The sequence below is a fragment of the Orycteropus afer genome, unplaced genomic scaffold, assembly GCF_000298275.1.
Source record: "Orycteropus afer afer isolate SDZICR_OR568_19922 unplaced genomic scaffold, OryAfe1.0 scaffold00042, whole genome shotgun sequence".
NCBI classification, from domain to species: domain Eukaryota; kingdom Metazoa; phylum Chordata; class Mammalia; order Tubulidentata; family Orycteropodidae; genus Orycteropus; species Orycteropus afer.
The window spans coordinates 4,066,369-4,083,622 of NW_006921629.1; the positions used below are offsets into that span (position 1 = coordinate 4,066,369).

Sequence of the window (17,254 nt, forward strand, 5' to 3'; positions counted from 1 at the left end):
AAACAAAACAAAACAACCAAGCCTGTAGATTTTACACTGCAATCATTGAAAATAAAATTCTTTATCGCTGGACGTATGAAGACAGACTTTTCTGTATACCAGTGCTCTTAAGGGACATCTTCCTAGAGAGATAGAGAAGGATTTCAGCGGTGGTGGAGAAGGAATTTTTTAAATCAAAATTAGACATGCAGAAAAAAAAAAAAAAAGACTGAAAAACAATGATCCAGATTATTGTTAAAGCTATTTTAAGAAAATAACAGAAATCATCTTCGAGTGTACTAAACCAAAATTAAACTCAGGTTCAATTCTTGGTTCCTGAATGATCAATAAAGGAAAGGCAAATGGAATTGTCTTTCTTCCCGTGGGACAGGACTTTCTTCCTATGGGACAAACCCAGTGCTGTCCTGTCAATTCCAACTCATAGGGATCCTAAAGGACAGAGTCAGACTGCCCCATAGCGTTTCCAAGGATAAATCTTTGTAGAAGTAGACTGCCACCTTTTTCTCTTGCAGAGCAGCTGGGTTTGAACTGCAGACCTTTCAGTTGGCAGCTGAGCACTTAACCACTTGAGCGACCAGGGTTCCTATGAAGCAGAAAGCGGTTACAAATTCAGCTCAAAACACATCAAGTGATGTAGAAGAGTGCCCAGCAAGAAAGAAAAGTATATGATGCTTTGAATGGGAAATGTAAACATATATAAGAAGGGAAATAAAATTTAAATGTTTACATTGCACTTACTATACAAGAATCTAAAACTCCTCTTTCACAAACTGAAATGGAAACATCTGGATGAGAGTACAAAGAAGTCTGCTCACAGGCTCCTTAAAAAGCAAAGTTGTAGAGCTTTTTTTTTTTGCTGTTTTTTTTTTTTTTTTTGATATATTTTTTAATGTACATAATTTATTCAACCAGTCTCTTATTACATAGTATTACACTATGGCAATAATAATAAAAGTCTGTAGAATTTCTTTTTTTCTTTAGGGCCTAACACCAGTTAATATTTCAATTTTTATTGTGATTTGGGTGAAAGTTTACAGAGAAAATTCATTTTCCATACAGCAGTTCATGCACATTTTGTTTCATGACATTGACTGCAATCCTCACAATGTAACAGCTTTTTTCCCACTCCCTGTCGTTACCTCTTCCTTGTGTCCTTCTTTCCTATGCATTCCTATCCCTCCTCCTCCAGCTATCTCCATGTGCAAACACTGCCCTCTATTCTCCCACGACTGATCCTGATCGCTGTAAGGAGTGTATCTACCTGTTATAAATGTTCACCCTATATGCCTATCTATTGTTTGTCTGGAAGCCACAGGAGTGAGCTTAGTTCCAGACTTGAAGGATAACCAGGGCCCACAGTCTTGGGGGTCTCACCAGGCTCTATCGAATCAGCAGACCTGTTTTTTTTTTTAATGATTTTGAGTTTTGTTCCACATATTTCTCCCACTCCACGCAGAATCTCCTGCACTAATCCCTTTCTGAGGGGTTGACAATGGTAGCTGGGTACCATCTATTTTTTTCTGGTTTCATCATCATATAGGCTGAGGATCACATGGTCTGCTAGTCCCTTGGACTAATTGTTTCCATATGTCTTTGGTTTTCTTCATTCTTCTTTGCTTTAGACAAGGAGAGACCCATTGTTGCATCTAGATGGGCAGCCTCTTGCAAGCTAAAACCAGTCAACTATTTTTAATGCTTCAGGGTGTTTAAATAATACATGTATTTTCTGTTGGGTACAAAGTTAACTGTCTGTCTACCTACTTATCCATCTACACCATTGCATAATATTACATTAGACATGTCTTCTTAGCTTCCTCTGGTCTCTGACATTTTCTCAGACTTTGCTTATTTTTGGCGACCTTCACAATTTTGAGGAGTACTAGGCAAATATATTGTAGAATATCTCTTGATTTGGTTTTGTCTTATGTATTTCATATGACTGCAGTAGGAGCTCTGGTAGCATAGTGCCTAAGGCACTTGACTGCTAACCAGAAGGCTGGCGGTTCAAACCCACCAGCCACTTCTTGTAAGGAAAATTGGGCAATCTACTTCCATAGTGACACTGCCTTGGCAACCCAGGGAGGGGTCGCTATGATTCAGGGTCAACTCAACAGCATATAACAACAACAACAACAACATAGTGGGGTTATGGGTGTTTGGGAGGAAAGTCACAGATCTGAAGTGCCATTCTCATCACATCACATCAAGCGAACATGCTAGCAACATGACTTGTCATAAATGATGTTAACCTTAATCACCTATTTGTCAGATTTCTCTACCATAAAGTTACTTTTTCTTCTCTTTCTATGCACTACTTTTTCAAAAGGCGCGCTCTGGTAGCGTAGTGCCTAGGCATTTGACTGCTAACCAGAAGGCTGGTGGTTCAAACCCACTAACCACTCCTCAGAAGGAAGGTTGGGCAACCTACTTCCATAGTGATACGGCCTCGGAAACCCAAGGAGAGGTCACTATGAGTCAGGTCTGACTGGACAGCACATAACAACAAAAACACCAACTCTTTCAAAACAAGTTCACACATGCAACCCACACTCAACAGTTTGTTGAAGGTAGGGTGGTAAATTAAGCTCCACCTCCTCGATTGGGAGGGGTAGTATCTACATAAATTATTTGGAATTCTTCTGTGTGAGAGATTTGTCTCTTTTGCTTCACTTGTATATTCAGTGAATCATTTGTTTTTATCGGTATGGACTCATGGTTATTTACTTTATGCTTTGGGCTATAATCCAAAACTACGTTATTTATTTTTTTGCTCAAAGTATTCCAGCATTGGCCACTGGAAGCTCTTTCAGGTTGATTCCTATGTCCCTTTGACTGTCCCCATCCTTTTGTTTTTTGAGCACTTCCTTACTTTATAAGGAACTCTGGTGGTATAGTGGTTAAGGAATTTGGCTTCTAACCAAAAGGACAGTGGTTCGAACCCACCAGCCTCCGCAGATGAAAGACGAGACAATCTGCTTCTGTAAAGATTTACAGCCTCAGAAACCCAATGGAGGTCACTGTGAGTCAGAATCAATTCGATGGCAGTGAGTGAGTTTCCTTTCTAGCACTACAAAATGTTCCAGGCTCATCTCATACATCCCTCACCCCAGTCTTAGACCAAGTATAGCTCTGAGTCATTTCACTGGATAGTGCCTAAGGCACTTGACTGCTAAGCAGAAGGCTGGCGGTTCAAACCCACCAGCCACTCCTCGGAAGGAAGATGGGGCAATCTACTTCCATAGTGATACTACCTCGGAAACCCAAGGAGGGGTCGCTATGAGTCGGGTCTGACTCAACAGCACATTACAACAACATGATCTAGAAACCAAAATCTATCGCAGTATCATTGCTTCTAGGCCCTCTCAGTGGACAGAACTAGGAAATATATAAATACATGTATACAAAATATGGCCTTAGAAATGTCAGTTCACCTTTCTGGGCCATTTTCCTTCCAAATCAGAAGATTTTATTAGATCTATTATTCTCAAACTAAAATAGGATCATAGCCTCAAGCATTTTGGGTCAGAAAAATCTTTATGATCCCTTGATAATATGCTTGCCAATCCTATTAAATCCTATATATTTGCTTTCTGGAAAGTTTATGGCTCAGTTGCAACTTTCAAATGTATTTTATCCACTGCCATATACTCTATTACTTCACTTCATATTTCACGTTATTTCCATGACATCTTTTCTACCCATGCTTGTAAATATACTCCAGACACTTAGCCGCACACAATTCAATATTCCTACCTTTCCCATATATTGATAAGGTAAAGAAATCCTTTCTGTTAGTTTAGTGTAAATTTTTTTTTGCGCTTAATGGAATAAGCCAGCAGTTTATTCTGAGCATATTGCTTGTGGATTAATAATAATAAGCCCAGCAGTGTTCAAAATGAACACCATACTTTAACTTTAGGGCTTGTGACGAAAACAGTATAGAGTGTTTAATGAAACAAAAAACTCAACTCACTAGTAGACTTAAAAGACAGGGAAAGACATGCTCAGTTTTTCCTTGGCAGATCCCCCATGCTTGATGAGTCATTTGCTAGGCACTCCTACAGTACTTTATGCATAGCTTTTTTTTTTTAATGCTACTTTTCACACTTAATAGTAAGTATTTAGTTTCTGTTTCTCTTCTTACACTGTGAGTGCCTCAAAGAAATAGGTTATGTATTACTCATCCTTGTATCCTTAGCATCTTGCTTCAGACCTTGCCCAAAGAAGATGCTTAATCAATATTTGCTTGACGAACAAGTAGTAAGGTGAACTGTGGATTGGGGCTGGATTGCTGAGTAGGGTTTCAGTAGGCAGAGAAGCAATAAAGAGTTTCACTCAGGGGAGTGGCATGATTAGAGCTGCATGTGAAAGATTCCTCTGATTTAATTTTATTATGTTAGAGACTGTGATGATTTATTTTGAGGCTGTAGTGTGCAGAATCTGGCTCATACCAGTTCAAGAGCCAATTGTTATAATTTATAGGAATTTTGCAAGCCACTTGTTAAACACAGCTATTATTAAAAATTAGATTATATAAAGTTATAATTAAATAAATTATGTTAAAAACAAAGGTAACAAATACTAAAAACTCATCACTTTGGAATTATTTTCCTACATTTTATTGACACCTATGCTCTTGAGGTTGTTTATATCTGTTGGATCTGTATGGTGGACTATATACAATGATGCACAACTGTACATCTTTTCCCTCTGGATTCATATTTTTATTATTCCATAATCATGAATATACATCATATTTTTATGATTTTTATATTGGTAGCTTGAAATTGACAACAGTAGAAATATTTACATAATGGAAATGGGTAAAAGCTACAGATGAGGGTTTTTCTTCAGAGAGTTGGTTGTGATACATTTACTAGCACATCATTGTTGAGGAGGCAAATTAACAAAAAAGTAATGCAAGGGTCGAAAAACAGAGTTGAGGAAATTCCCAGATAGTAAAAAATTAAAAGAAAAAAAATGAGAAGTGGGAGAAAAAACTTGAGCGGATTAGAAAATGATCTGAAGATTTGAATATATGAATAACAGAAATCTGAGAAGGAACAGAGAAATGGGTGGGGGTCAGGTGAGGTGTGTGTGTGTGTGTGTGTGTGTGTTTGTAGAGGGATATCTAAAAAATAATGCAAGAAAATCCTCAGAACTAAAGGGTAAGAGTTCCTAAATTAAAAGGGCTCTCTGAGCAACTAGTATAATGAATTTAAAAAATTGCACATCGAAGTATATCATTGTGCATTTTCAAAACATCAAGAATAAAAAGATCCTCACAGCTCCTAGAAATAACAAAAATGGAGTCATACAGCAAGGCAGATGGGTCATATGTTGTTGTTATAGCGACCCCTTCTTGCATTTCTGAGGCAAGTAGATTGTCCCATCTTCCTTCCAAGGAGTGGCTGGTGGGTTTGAACCTCCAGCCTTCTGGTTAGCAGTCAAGTGCCTTAGGCACTAGGCTACCAGAGCTCCCAATGGGTCATACACAAAAGTCAAATGTCATTAAACTTCTCAGCAATAACAATGGACAAGTGCTGACATCAATCAAGTGGTCAAATAAAGATATTTTGAGACATGCAAGATCTCAAAAATTTGTAACCTTCTTTATACACTTTCTCTGGAAGCTACTAGAGGATACGCTCTATGAAAATGAGGGGGAAAGACAAGAAAGACATGGAATCCAGCACAAGGGCCTCAAAGAAAAAGTAAATTCTCAGGATGATGATGAAGGGAGGTCCAAGGACGACAGCTGTGCAGATGGCTTAGAGAGCAACAGTGAAGACTGTAATAAGAGGGGTATTTCAAAGGAAAACAACATAGACATAGAACCTAATGAGTCTGAATGAGTCCAGAGGAGATTGACAGTACTGGCAGAGCATCTGTTTGTTTTGTTAAAATTGAAGCAATGATTAACCCCAGGGAAAAGGAAAAAGAATCTGGTAAGAAAGGAAATCTAATCACAGTGTATCACACGGATCAACTGTGAAAAGTATTTTCAAACTCATCATAATATAAATTAAAAATGGACTTAACCGCCCCCCCCCCTTTGTAGTAACAGTACTGGGAGGATGGGAGTGTGTGTATGGGGATGTGAGCAAGGAGAGAGAGTTGATGAGCTGGCCAGTTGAGGATGACACAGTTGGTGAAGATCGACACACTCCCTCCCCGTAAGAAGAGAGACAAAGGAAATTTCCCTCAGAGACCGTCCACCAAGTCTTGACCCCTCAGCCTGATCCAAAACCACTGCCACCCAGTGGATTCCGACTCATAGCGACCCCCATTGCGTTTCGGAAGTGGTTCATCTTTACCGAAGAGGATTGGCCGGTCTTCCTTCTGCGGGGTGTCTGGTGGCTGTGAACCGCCAAGCTGCTGGTTAGCAGTCAAATGCACTGCGCCACCAGAGCACCTTCTCAGCCACATAAAGAACCAAAACAGAGGGGTCAGAAAGAAGTGTAGAGTTGGGGGAACGGTGGAGCAGTTTCTTTGGAGCACAGTTACTAAGGTGTGTGCACCCCCCTTTGGAGGAAGGGCAGTGGGTTTCCCTCTCAACCCCCGAGCTTCAGGTGGGGGCTTTGGACCGTGTTACCTGATCTGGGAAACCTGAAGCTCTGGAACCCAACCCACGCAGAGAAAGCCCGAGGCCGGCTGCGCCCCGGGCCTGCCTCCCACCGAGAATGCGGGCGAGGCTGGGACCGGCCGGCTCCTTGCTTGGGGGCAGGAGAAACGCTGCAGTTGGGCTGGAGCTGCAGGCGCCGAGTGGCCTGCGGAGACGGCCGGCCCTCGGCGCGGGATCGAGGCTCGACTGCCACTTTCTCGGTGCAGGCCTGCTGCCGCCCTATCGAGGGACCCGCAGGAAACCTCCACCCGGCCTCGACCGCCCCCGGGAGCGCAGCGTCCGCTTCCATCCTCAGCCAGCCCAGGACCCAGGCCGCCTGGCTGAACGAGGACCGGCCTCACTCTGCAGCCCCTCATCCTCCTCCCACCGCTGCGCCAGTCAGGACCCCGACCCTCGCCCCACCTCGGCCCTTGCGCTGCGGGCCCAACCTCAGACTCCCACCAGGCCCGGCCTGCCCCGTAGTCTATGAGGGTCCGGGGCGAGAGCCAGGCGCCGAGGTCGGCCAGGGAGGGGGTCGCCCGCTCAGCCCTGGTCTTGAGTTGTAATGGTCGCTCAAAACTGGGCTTGCTATACTCCATACCTAAACAGAGGGGATCCGACAGAACTTTCTAGCCTGACAAGCAGGGTGACCCGTGAATGAAAGATAGAGTATTAATGGTAGAGTGGCAGTTTGGTTACATCATAGTTAGGACTGTGCAACGCTTTGCTTACTCGTGGTATTTAGAATTAAAACTAGTAGAAACAGATGGAAAGGTTCCACGTGTTTGCATGGAGTGTTACAATTTGACAGACGGTGGTGGAGGGATATGACTGTTTTTCTTTATAAGTCTTTGAGTACAATTAGACTTTTAAAACTTGTTGTTCTGTGCCATCGAGTTGGCCTCGACTCATAGCGACCCCTCTTTGGGTTTCCAAGACAGTATCACTACAGAAGTAGGATTGCCCAACCTTTTTTTCCCCCGAGGAGTGGCTAGTTCTTTAAATTTTTTTTAAGTGACCTCTAGTAACCCCAAAGCCTAGATTTCCACTAGACAGGCTCCACCACTTACTAGTTGTGTGATCTTGGGCAAGTCACTTCATTCTTTGAAGGCTTGATTTGCTCATTCATTAAATAAAGCTAGCAACAGCACTCATCCACAGAGGTGCTGTAAGGATAAAAGATGAGGTAGGCAAAAGTACTTTGACCAGGTCTGTAATGGCCACAAACTAGTTGTTCACTGAACCTTATGAATAAAGTTATTTTAAAATGAATAAAGGAATGTGTAGCCAAAAGCGGCCTCTTGCCCACAATACCTGTGTGCTGAAGAGCCGAAGTGGATGTGATCCAATTTCAATGTGGGTTTTTGAGCCGACCAAGCCTGTAAAGGAGAGTAATAATAGAGCTGCCAGTGTGAACAACTTGAGGTCTTTTTAAATGTTAATTTGTACCTGGACAGCTCCCAGGTTGTGGTGGGTTGGGGTAGGTGGGGAGAAAAGGGGACGGGATTTGAGAGCGAGAATAAGATGTATTTATTATGGATATCTTATTAGCCAACAGATAAATTAAGGAGTGAAATGATTCACCTTACAAAAGTGTTCCTCACATGAAAAATGGATCACAAATCCCTTAGAGCAAATCTCTGGTGTTGAAAAACAACCTTGGACAAAATAAAATCAGACACACTGTATTTGAAGTAATTACTGTGAAGTGTGAATAGAAATTAAGGCAAAACAAATTTTATCTCACAATTGGATGCCTACTAACCGTAAAGACATAATGGAGCTGGGATCTGAACCAGAGTGTGAGTCCAAAGCCTCTTTCATGGAAATAAAAATTACAAAAATCATATGCCTTAGTTGTATTACTCACCAATACAGCAAGGTATAAAGTCCCCGTGCCACTTCCCAGAGGCAACCACTGTGAGTAGTTTGGTGGCCAATCCTCCAAGCTTCTGATTTGCTCATACTTACATTCGCACTCCAGTCATTCCTGCCATGGAACCTGCCCTCTTTCCCAGTTCACAAGGTGTAATAGGTCTATTCCCACCTCATTCTATATACACACATACCTCATTCTCTTTAAAAGTTACATTTTATACCATTGTAAAATTTATTTAGCCATTTAAAAAAATAATTTAGGATCTAAGTTCTTGCTGTTACAAGCATAACTTCAGTGTCAATCCTTATACATACACGCTTCTGCACTTCTGCTAATATTTCTGTATGATAGATTTGTACATGTGGGAATTGCTGGGCCTGTACGTCTAAAATTTTGGTCCATACTGCCAAATTGTACTCCAAAATAAAGATAAAGCTGGTGGTCTTAACTGTTATGCCCCACTGCCCTTCCACCAAAGTAGTGAATGCGGTTTTTAAATAGCTGGCTTCCTCTGCCATAGTGGCAGCTGTGTGTGGATGGACCCATAGGGGAGGGGTACGAATGAAAAAGGAAAAGGGGAAAGATTGTGACCAAGTCTTTGAAGCAGAAAGCCCTGTTTCCTTAGGTGCTTTGTGTTTACCCAAGCCAATAGTATTTATTGACACTTAGCGGGGGAACTTTGGGTTCATGGCTCTCTTGTGGTTCATAAATCTTCACTATTAAAAAGAATATGGCATTTGAATTTTTAACAGTATATTACTTTGTAATAAAAAAATAAAAGTTGTTAAAAGTGACTAAATAATAATCTGTGGTTGTAAATCTAGAGTTTCAAATTTGTTTAAAGTGAGGCACATTCACACTGTAAGTGGATTTTGTCAGTCATACAGTGAGTTCTTAAAAAGAAACCAAATGACTCCAAAGAGAACATTCCTCCGAGTGCTTCCTAATGATTGTTCAAAGCTCCAAGGTCAATCATCCAAGGCTTTGAAGAACATCTTGAATGTATCATTTGGCAGAAAATATGAAAATTAAATACCCTCATTCTTCCACATGTGACAGCAACTATATACACCAAGAATGGTGCCTTAAGGTTTGAGGGTTGTAAAGACCGGAGACACTCCCTTAAGGCACCTCAAGCAATTGGACATTATTGTAAGCTGACAGAAACCAACAAGGGGCAGAGCTTCAAGAGAACTGGATTTGAAACAGCTCCAGGGACCTAACTACAACAGTTTGTGAACTCCTTCTCTAGGGTACTTATTATTGCGACTCAGGGACTCAGAAAAACAGAGTTTTCTCTTAAGGTCTGTGTTACTTTTTTCTTTTTCTTTCTCTTTACTTTTTGCATATTTTCTATACTTTCTAATTCCTGCTGCTAATAACTTTGGCTTGAAAGCTCTCAGCTCTACCTTGTGTTTTTTTTTTTTTTTTAATTCATAAGTACCAACCACCTAATGGGAGTTCTGGTAGCATAGTGCCTAAGGCACTTAACTGCTAACCAGAAGGCTGTTGGTTCAAATCCACCAACCACTCCTTGGAAGCAAGGTTGGGCAATCTACTTCTGTAGTGATGCTACCTCGGCAGCCCAAGGAGGGGTCGCTATGAGTCGGGTCCGACTCGACAGCACACAACAACAACAACAACCACCTAGTATTCTTTTTACTTCTAAATTGAGTCCAAGAGGGAGAATTAGACCAGTTCAGTTCATCTTTTCGGGCCAGAGTACAGGTTTCCAGTCAGGCAATGGACTAGTTGCCCTCGAGTCAGGAACTCACTTGAGTTCCATTCAGTGATGGCAAAGTGTGCAGGGTCTGGTGGTAAGAAAAAAGTTTTCTTGAGTAGATTAATTTCCTGTAGAAGAGGTTTTGGGCATACCTATTAGACACTGAGAGTCATTCTTACATTGAGTAGTATGCATAATCTAGAATAGTTTATTTTCAATGAATGTTTATTGACTACCTCATGTTTCCAAGCACTGTGCTAGTTTTTGAAGAATTCAGAGATAAATAAAATACCAGCCTTCTTTCTTTCATGGAAGTCATAGTAGCATGAGGGGTAGACTTAGATTAAAGCAATAAATCAGATAACAAACTAATAAACTGTACAACTATCCAAATATTCATCCATTCAACAAATATATAAAACCCAAAAAAACAAACTCACTGCCTTCAACTCGGATCCGATTCATAGCGACCCCTCCTTGGGTTTCTGAGGTGGTATCACTACGGATGTAGATTGCCCAACCTTCCTTACGAGGAATGGCTCATGTTTGTGCTAAGCTCTGGAGACTGAGCAACAAATCAGCTAGTGAAAATTCATGGAGCTTATGTTTTACTGTAAGTGTAAGGAGGAACAAACAATAAACACTATGGAACTCTGGTGGCGTAGTGCCTAAGGCATTTGACTGCTAAGGAGAAGGCTGACAGTTCAACCCACCAGCCACTCCTTGGAAGGAAGACTGGGCAATCTACTTCTGAAGAGATACTGCCTCAGAAACCCAAGAAGGGGTTTCTTTGAGTTGAATCAACTCTATGGCAGTGAGTTTTTTTTTTTTTTTTTTTGTACAGTGAGTATGACATTCGGCTGTTTACCAGAAGGTTGGTGGTTCAAATCCACCAGCTGCTCCACGGGAGGAAGAATCTACTTCTGTAAAGATTTACAGCCTTGGAAACCCTGTGGGTGTTGCTATGAGTTGGAATCGAATGGACAACTGAATGGCAGTGGGTTTGTTTTTGGTTTTGGTGAGGGGTGCAGTGGTTAAGTACTTGGCTGTTAACTGAAAGGTTGAGATTTGAACCCAACTAGCCTGCTCCCTGGGAGAAACATGTGGCACTCTGTTTCTGTACAGATTACAGTCTTGGAAACCCTACGGGGCAATTCTACTCTATCCTATATGGTTGCTATGCGTCAGAACGGACTTGATGGCAATTTTTTTTTTTTAAATAATAGTATTTTAGATGGTGATACAGAAGAAAAAACAAAGTAATGATGTGGAATTAGGAGTGTTGAGAATGTTGTTGTTGTTGTTATGTGCCATCGAGTCGGACCGACTCATAGCGACCCCTCCTTGGGTTTCCGAGGCAGTATCACTACTGAAGTAGAGTGCCCCATCTTCCTTCCGAGGAGTGGCCAGTGGATTTGATCCTCCAGCCTTCTGGTTAGCAGTCAAGTGCCTTAGGCACTACGCTACCAGAGCGCCTAGTATCGAGAATAGGGACTGCAATTTTAAATGTGAAAGGCCTCCCAGAGAGAATAACATTTGAGAAAGATCTGAAGGAGGTGGGGGAATGAGTCATATATTTATCTGGGGAAGACCATTTGGATCAGAGAGGACAGCCAGTGGAAAGGTCCTGTGTTGCCATGTTGAAGGGTTAGCAAGAAGTCAACCTTCTGGAGTAGAGATAATGAGGGGAGAAGATTGGAAAATAAGAACAGAGAGGAAAGGGAGGGTAAGGGGACCAGATCATATAGGACCTTGTGGGTAAATGAAGGGATTTTAGCTTTTAGTCTGAGATGCAAAGCTGGTGCAGGGTCTAAGCAGGGGAGTGATATGGTTTGACTCATATTTTAACAAAATAACTTTGACTGATGTGTTAAGAATAGATCTAGGTGTTCAGGGTGAAAGCAGAGAGACCAGTTGGAGGCTACTACAACAATGCAGGAGAAAGCTAATGGTGGTTTGGACTAGGGTAGTAGCAGTAGTAGTATTGAGAAGTGGCCATATTCTGGATATATTTTGTAGAGCAGCCAGGCTTGCTAATAAATTAGATTTGAGTCAAGGACAATTCCAAGGCTTTTGGCCTGAGAATCTGGAAGAATGGAGTTGCTATTAAATGAGATGGAAAAGATTATGGCAAAAGCAGGCTTTGGGGGAGAATAACAGGAGATTAGATTTTAAGCATACTATTTTTGATTTATTTTACTGGTAGAATCTATATATAACAAAACATTTGCCATTTCAACCATTTTTATGTATGACATTGATCACATTCACCATACTCTGTAACATCAATAGCCACACTATTTGAATGCCTATAAGACATCTGGGAGCTCTGGTAGCATAGTGCCTAAGGCACTTGACTGCTAACCAGAAGGCTGGCGGTTCAAACCCACCAGCCACTCCTCGGAAGGAAGGTTGGGCAATCCTACTTCCGTAGTGATACTGCCTCGGAAACCCAAGGAGGGGTCCCTATGAGTCGGGTCCAACTCAATGGCAAATAACAACAACAACATAAGGCATCTAAGTGGAGATTTTGGTTAGCAATTGGATATACTGGCATGACTCTGGAGTTCAGGGGACAGTTATGGGATGGTGCTCTAAATTTGGGGTTCAATAGTACGGAGATCTGCACACTTTAATATAGCAGCCACTGGCTGTGTGTGGCAATTTAATTTAAATAAATTAAATAAAATAAAAAATTCAGCTGTTCTAGCCACATTTAAAGGGGTCCCTGGTGGTTCAAACAATTGAGCAAGCAACCACTGGCCAAATAGTTGGTGGTTAGAACCCATCAAAAGGTCCTTGGAGGACAAGTCAGGCCAGTGATCTGCTTCTGCAAGGTCACAGCCTTGAAAACCCTATGGAGCAGTTAGTTCTACTTTGCACATGTGAGGTTGCCATGAGTCAGAACTGACCAAGAACAGCAGCCACATTTCAAATACTTAATAGCCACATGTGGCTAGTGGCTACTGCACTGTGAATACTGATCATTTTCATCATCACAGAGAGTCTTTTGGACAGCACTGACATAGATGATATTTGAAGTCATGCACGTGCATGTGGTCACCTAGAGAATTAGTGAGGGAGAGAGAAAGAGATTCAAGGACTGAGTCCTTTACATAAATGCATGTAAGTATACAAATTGGTGATGGTGGGTGATAAGGGCAGGCTTCCCCCCCCCCCATTTTTTTGTAAACTAAGTTTGCCAACTTGATAAGGAGGTGAAAGACATTCTAGGCACTAGGAGTAATTCATGTTAATAGAGGTATAAAATAGCATCATATGGTTGGAGACTATAAGAAAGCTGGCATTTTTGGAGCAAGGCCATATTATTTTAGTACAGTTAAGGAAAAAAAAAAAAAAAACAAAACACCACCACGACTCAGACTTCTTGCTTAAAAGACTTGGGACCGAACATGTGATGCACGTGATGTTGGAGCTAATCAGTGCAGGTCTAATTGGAAGGCAGAATGGGAGAAAAAGAATTTTCCTTGTCACTTGTACACTGTGAATGAGAACAGATTGAAGAATTAAATTTTGAGAAATGGGTACTGCTTCCCATAAGTTTCTTTCAATGATAAAAATGAAATGTGATGTTCATTTTCAATTTTTTGAAGCTGTCTTCAAAAGACCTGAAAAGTTATTAAAAATGGAACTGGCTTTCTATCTGGATTGGGGTAAACTGAAAAAAAAGTTGATGCAGTTAATCAGCTATGGCTTTAATGAAATGTATTCACAGATAAACAATTGCTAGGCCCAATTCTGGGAACAAATAATTTCAGAACATGTTTTTTTGAAAATGTCAGTTTGCTTTAATAGTAGGTGGCTATCCCCAAACAACCATATTCTTGGTTTTCTTTTTGTATTTTTTTTGAATTTGCAAAAAGCCACAGAGGAAAACAGTTAAGCCACAGAAGAAAGAAAGAAAGAAAAAACTTACAAACTTGTTTTTAACCAATTGAAAGAAACCTTTTCCATCTACATGTGTTTCGAACTAGAATAGCCTAAAAAAATAAAAATTCCATTAGAATAAAAAAACTTTTAAAAGTAGAATCTCTTAGAATGTCACGTTGTCATTCTATGGGCCTGCAGTTAAAGACCATGTCATTATTTCCATTATACTTACCTTCTAATTTCCAGGGCTTATTAGCCTAGCTGTAAAAACTTGCTGCAGTTGAAATTTGGCAAGCTGACATGGCTACGTGCCAGAAGTAATTTATTATCCAGAGCAGTTCCTAAGTAAAAGAAGTTATAAATAATAGGGAAAAATGAAAAGTTACTGGTTCCAAATATTTAAATGCGTGTCACCTCAAACTTTTTAGCTTTTGTTGTTAGAAATATGAGATAACATGAAAGCTTTGAGAAGTGCAGATGCTTTGCATTCGCATCAAACTGAGAGCTCCGACGTTCTTAGGCATCAAAGACCAATCTGTGTCTATCACTCCTGCTCTGACTTTGAAGTCTAGGAGAGTGCTCTGTGTGAGAGAAGCAGGCAGGAGATTCCAAAGGAGGTAGGGGGATGGGATTCCAGGTGCCTCCTCTCTCATTATCGATGAAATTAAGTACTTCCGTTCACCAAATCTAATACTGGAGAAAAAAATAAAGTTGAGTGTTTCTTCCTCTGCTGGTTTTAACCACTGAATTGTCTGTGAACTCAGAATCTTTCAATATGACAGTGTGAGTATTTCACAGAAAAGTTCAAGTTTCTTTTTAAGATACCATTAAGTACTTGGAAGACAAGAATAGAAGTTTTAACTTGATTTGCAAACAAATCATCTGGCCGACTCCTGAAACCCTCCTTCCGTGTTTTCCAAACCGGCTCCCGAGCACCACCGTAATGCGGCCGAGGGTTTCTCCAAGCCCTGAAGGTGAGCAGGGTACATCTCTCTGGGACCAATCTTACTTGACAATCTGGGAAAAACACACACAAAGTTATACTTTAAAAGTACTAATATATTATGGGCTAGGATGCAAAATTCACACGGAATTCATTTTGGAGAAGGGGAAAGCCTTTAATAATTTGTGTTTCAATATTTCTGGTCCTGTCACATAAAATTAATAGTTGAATGTCTTGAAGAGACTGATATCCTCAAAAAGTCTGGTGACTCTATTTTAATTTTGAATCAAAGTATTTGACTTACATAAAGTCCACAAATCCTAAGTGAATTCTTAACACCAAAAGTGAGTTTTTAGCGCATCTTTGATTAATTTTTACATATGAATAAACCCATGTCCAGATCAAGTATTTTCAGCACCCAGAATGCTCCCTGTGCTTTCCTAGTTAGTCCTTACTCATTAATCTAACCTCTTGGTGGATTTTAAAGATAGAATACAAGACTAATAGAAATATCAAACTTTCCAAGTGGCACTTTCAAGCTCCAGACCCCAAGAGCACTTTTTCTCTGTCCTTAACTAGAAAGTTGTTCTCAGTTAAAGGATTCTGAGAGTAGTGGGCACTATGCAGTTTCTTCTGTGGCATTCATTGTGCTTTCTCTAGTTGATGCTTTTGCTCCATCGAAGAACTCTTTCTTGGCTTAGTATCTAAAAATATTTATGTAATGTGATTGAATTAATATATAAAGCACTTAGTACAGTGCACACAGTAGCTGGATACATACAAGCCCTAGACAAGTGATAGCTTATGGTGAAATGCACAAATGACAAAGAAGTTTTTTCATTTCCATGTTAATAATTCTTAAAGCAAGATAAACATGAAAGCTAAATTTCAAAATAAGGGGGACAATAATTAGTTAATTTAAAAATTGTTATTATCTTGGCAAAGTCTCTATCAAATTTTCCTTGAAAGGAAAGATTACAATCTGTTAGAGCTTCCTGACTCCCTTATAAAGAAATTAGCAAGTGGCTTTTCTTATTCTGTCATGTATTTATTGAGCACCTACTATATGCTAAAAAAACAAAACCAGTTGTCAATTAGTCACTCCGACTAATGCTAGGCACTGTTACAAGCAGCCTGAGTATCTATTGAACAGAACAGAAAAAAAAAAAAAAAAAAATCCCTGCCCACAGGGGCTTAGTATCTAGTATCATCCCTATTCTTACACAGGCCCCAGAGATTTTATGACAAAGAAATTTCATCTTTTGCTTTATAGCCATGATTTTGTTCCATTTTCCTAATGTCTTAGAGAATCAAGCTTAGAGAATCAAGAAATGATGAAGCCTAAACCAACCTTTGCTTCAGTGCTGAGACCAGCAGATAAAATGTAAAAGGCACGGAGAAGGTGGAACATTGTTAATTACTAAGACTATTTCTCTTTCATAAATCACAGAGGATCAAGGTGCTAATACGTATGTTGAAATAAACAGGTCTAGCAAGAACTCCTGCTTTGGCTTTTTATCCTCTTCCAGAACTTAAACAGAACTGAGCCACTTCGTTATTATTTTAAGTAAAATAATGATATCAGCAGTACCTCTTTCAAAATGGATTACCTGATAGTTCTTTTAGAAATGCTAAGTTGCTTGGGCAATAGTTTAAGGAAGGTCTAGATTTTATTGATTTATTAAGATAACTTCCAAATTTTTTTTAATGCCAAGATCCCTTTGGAAGCTCTAGTGGTATAGTGCCTAAGGCATTTGACTGTTAACTAGAAGGCTATCGATTCAAACCCACCAGCCACTCCTGGGAAGGAGGGTTGGGCAATCTACTTCCATAGTAATGTTGTTGCTGTCAAGTCGTTTCCGACTCATAGTGACCCTATGCACAGCAGAACAAAAACACTGCCCGATCCAGCGCCAGCTCCATGATTCTCGCTATACATCACAGCCACCGTGTCAGTCTCGTTGAAGGCCTTTCCCTCTTTCGTCAACCCTGCACCCTACCAAGCATGACATCCTTCTCTAGGGATTGTCCCTTCTGACAACATGACCAAAGTAGGTGAAAGGAAGTCTGGCCATTCTTGCTTCCAAGGAGCATTCTGGCTGCACTTCCTCCAGGACAGATCCGTTAGTTCTTTTAGCAGTCCATGGTACTTTCAGCATTCTTCACCAGCACAACAACTCAAAAGCATCAACTCTTCTTTGTTCTTCCTTATTC

At 40.6% G+C, this 17,254-nt stretch overlaps 1 protein-coding gene across 1 annotated transcript in view; it reads left to right on the top strand.

Annotated features, from left to right (window-relative positions):
- The first annotated feature begins 5,851 nt into the window (after positions 1-5,851).
- Positions 5,852-17,254, top strand: part of UTP6 (UTP6 small subunit processome component) — a 53,087-nt gene continuing 41,684 nt past the window's right edge. The window contains exons 1-3 of the mRNA XM_007937553.1: positions 5,852-5,948; positions 6,062-6,176; positions 6,534-7,122. Coding sequence (XP_007935744.1) covers positions 5,852-5,948; positions 6,062-6,176; positions 6,534-7,122 — 801 coding nt within the window. The remainder of the gene's footprint in view (positions 5,949-6,061; positions 6,177-6,533; positions 7,123-17,254) is intronic.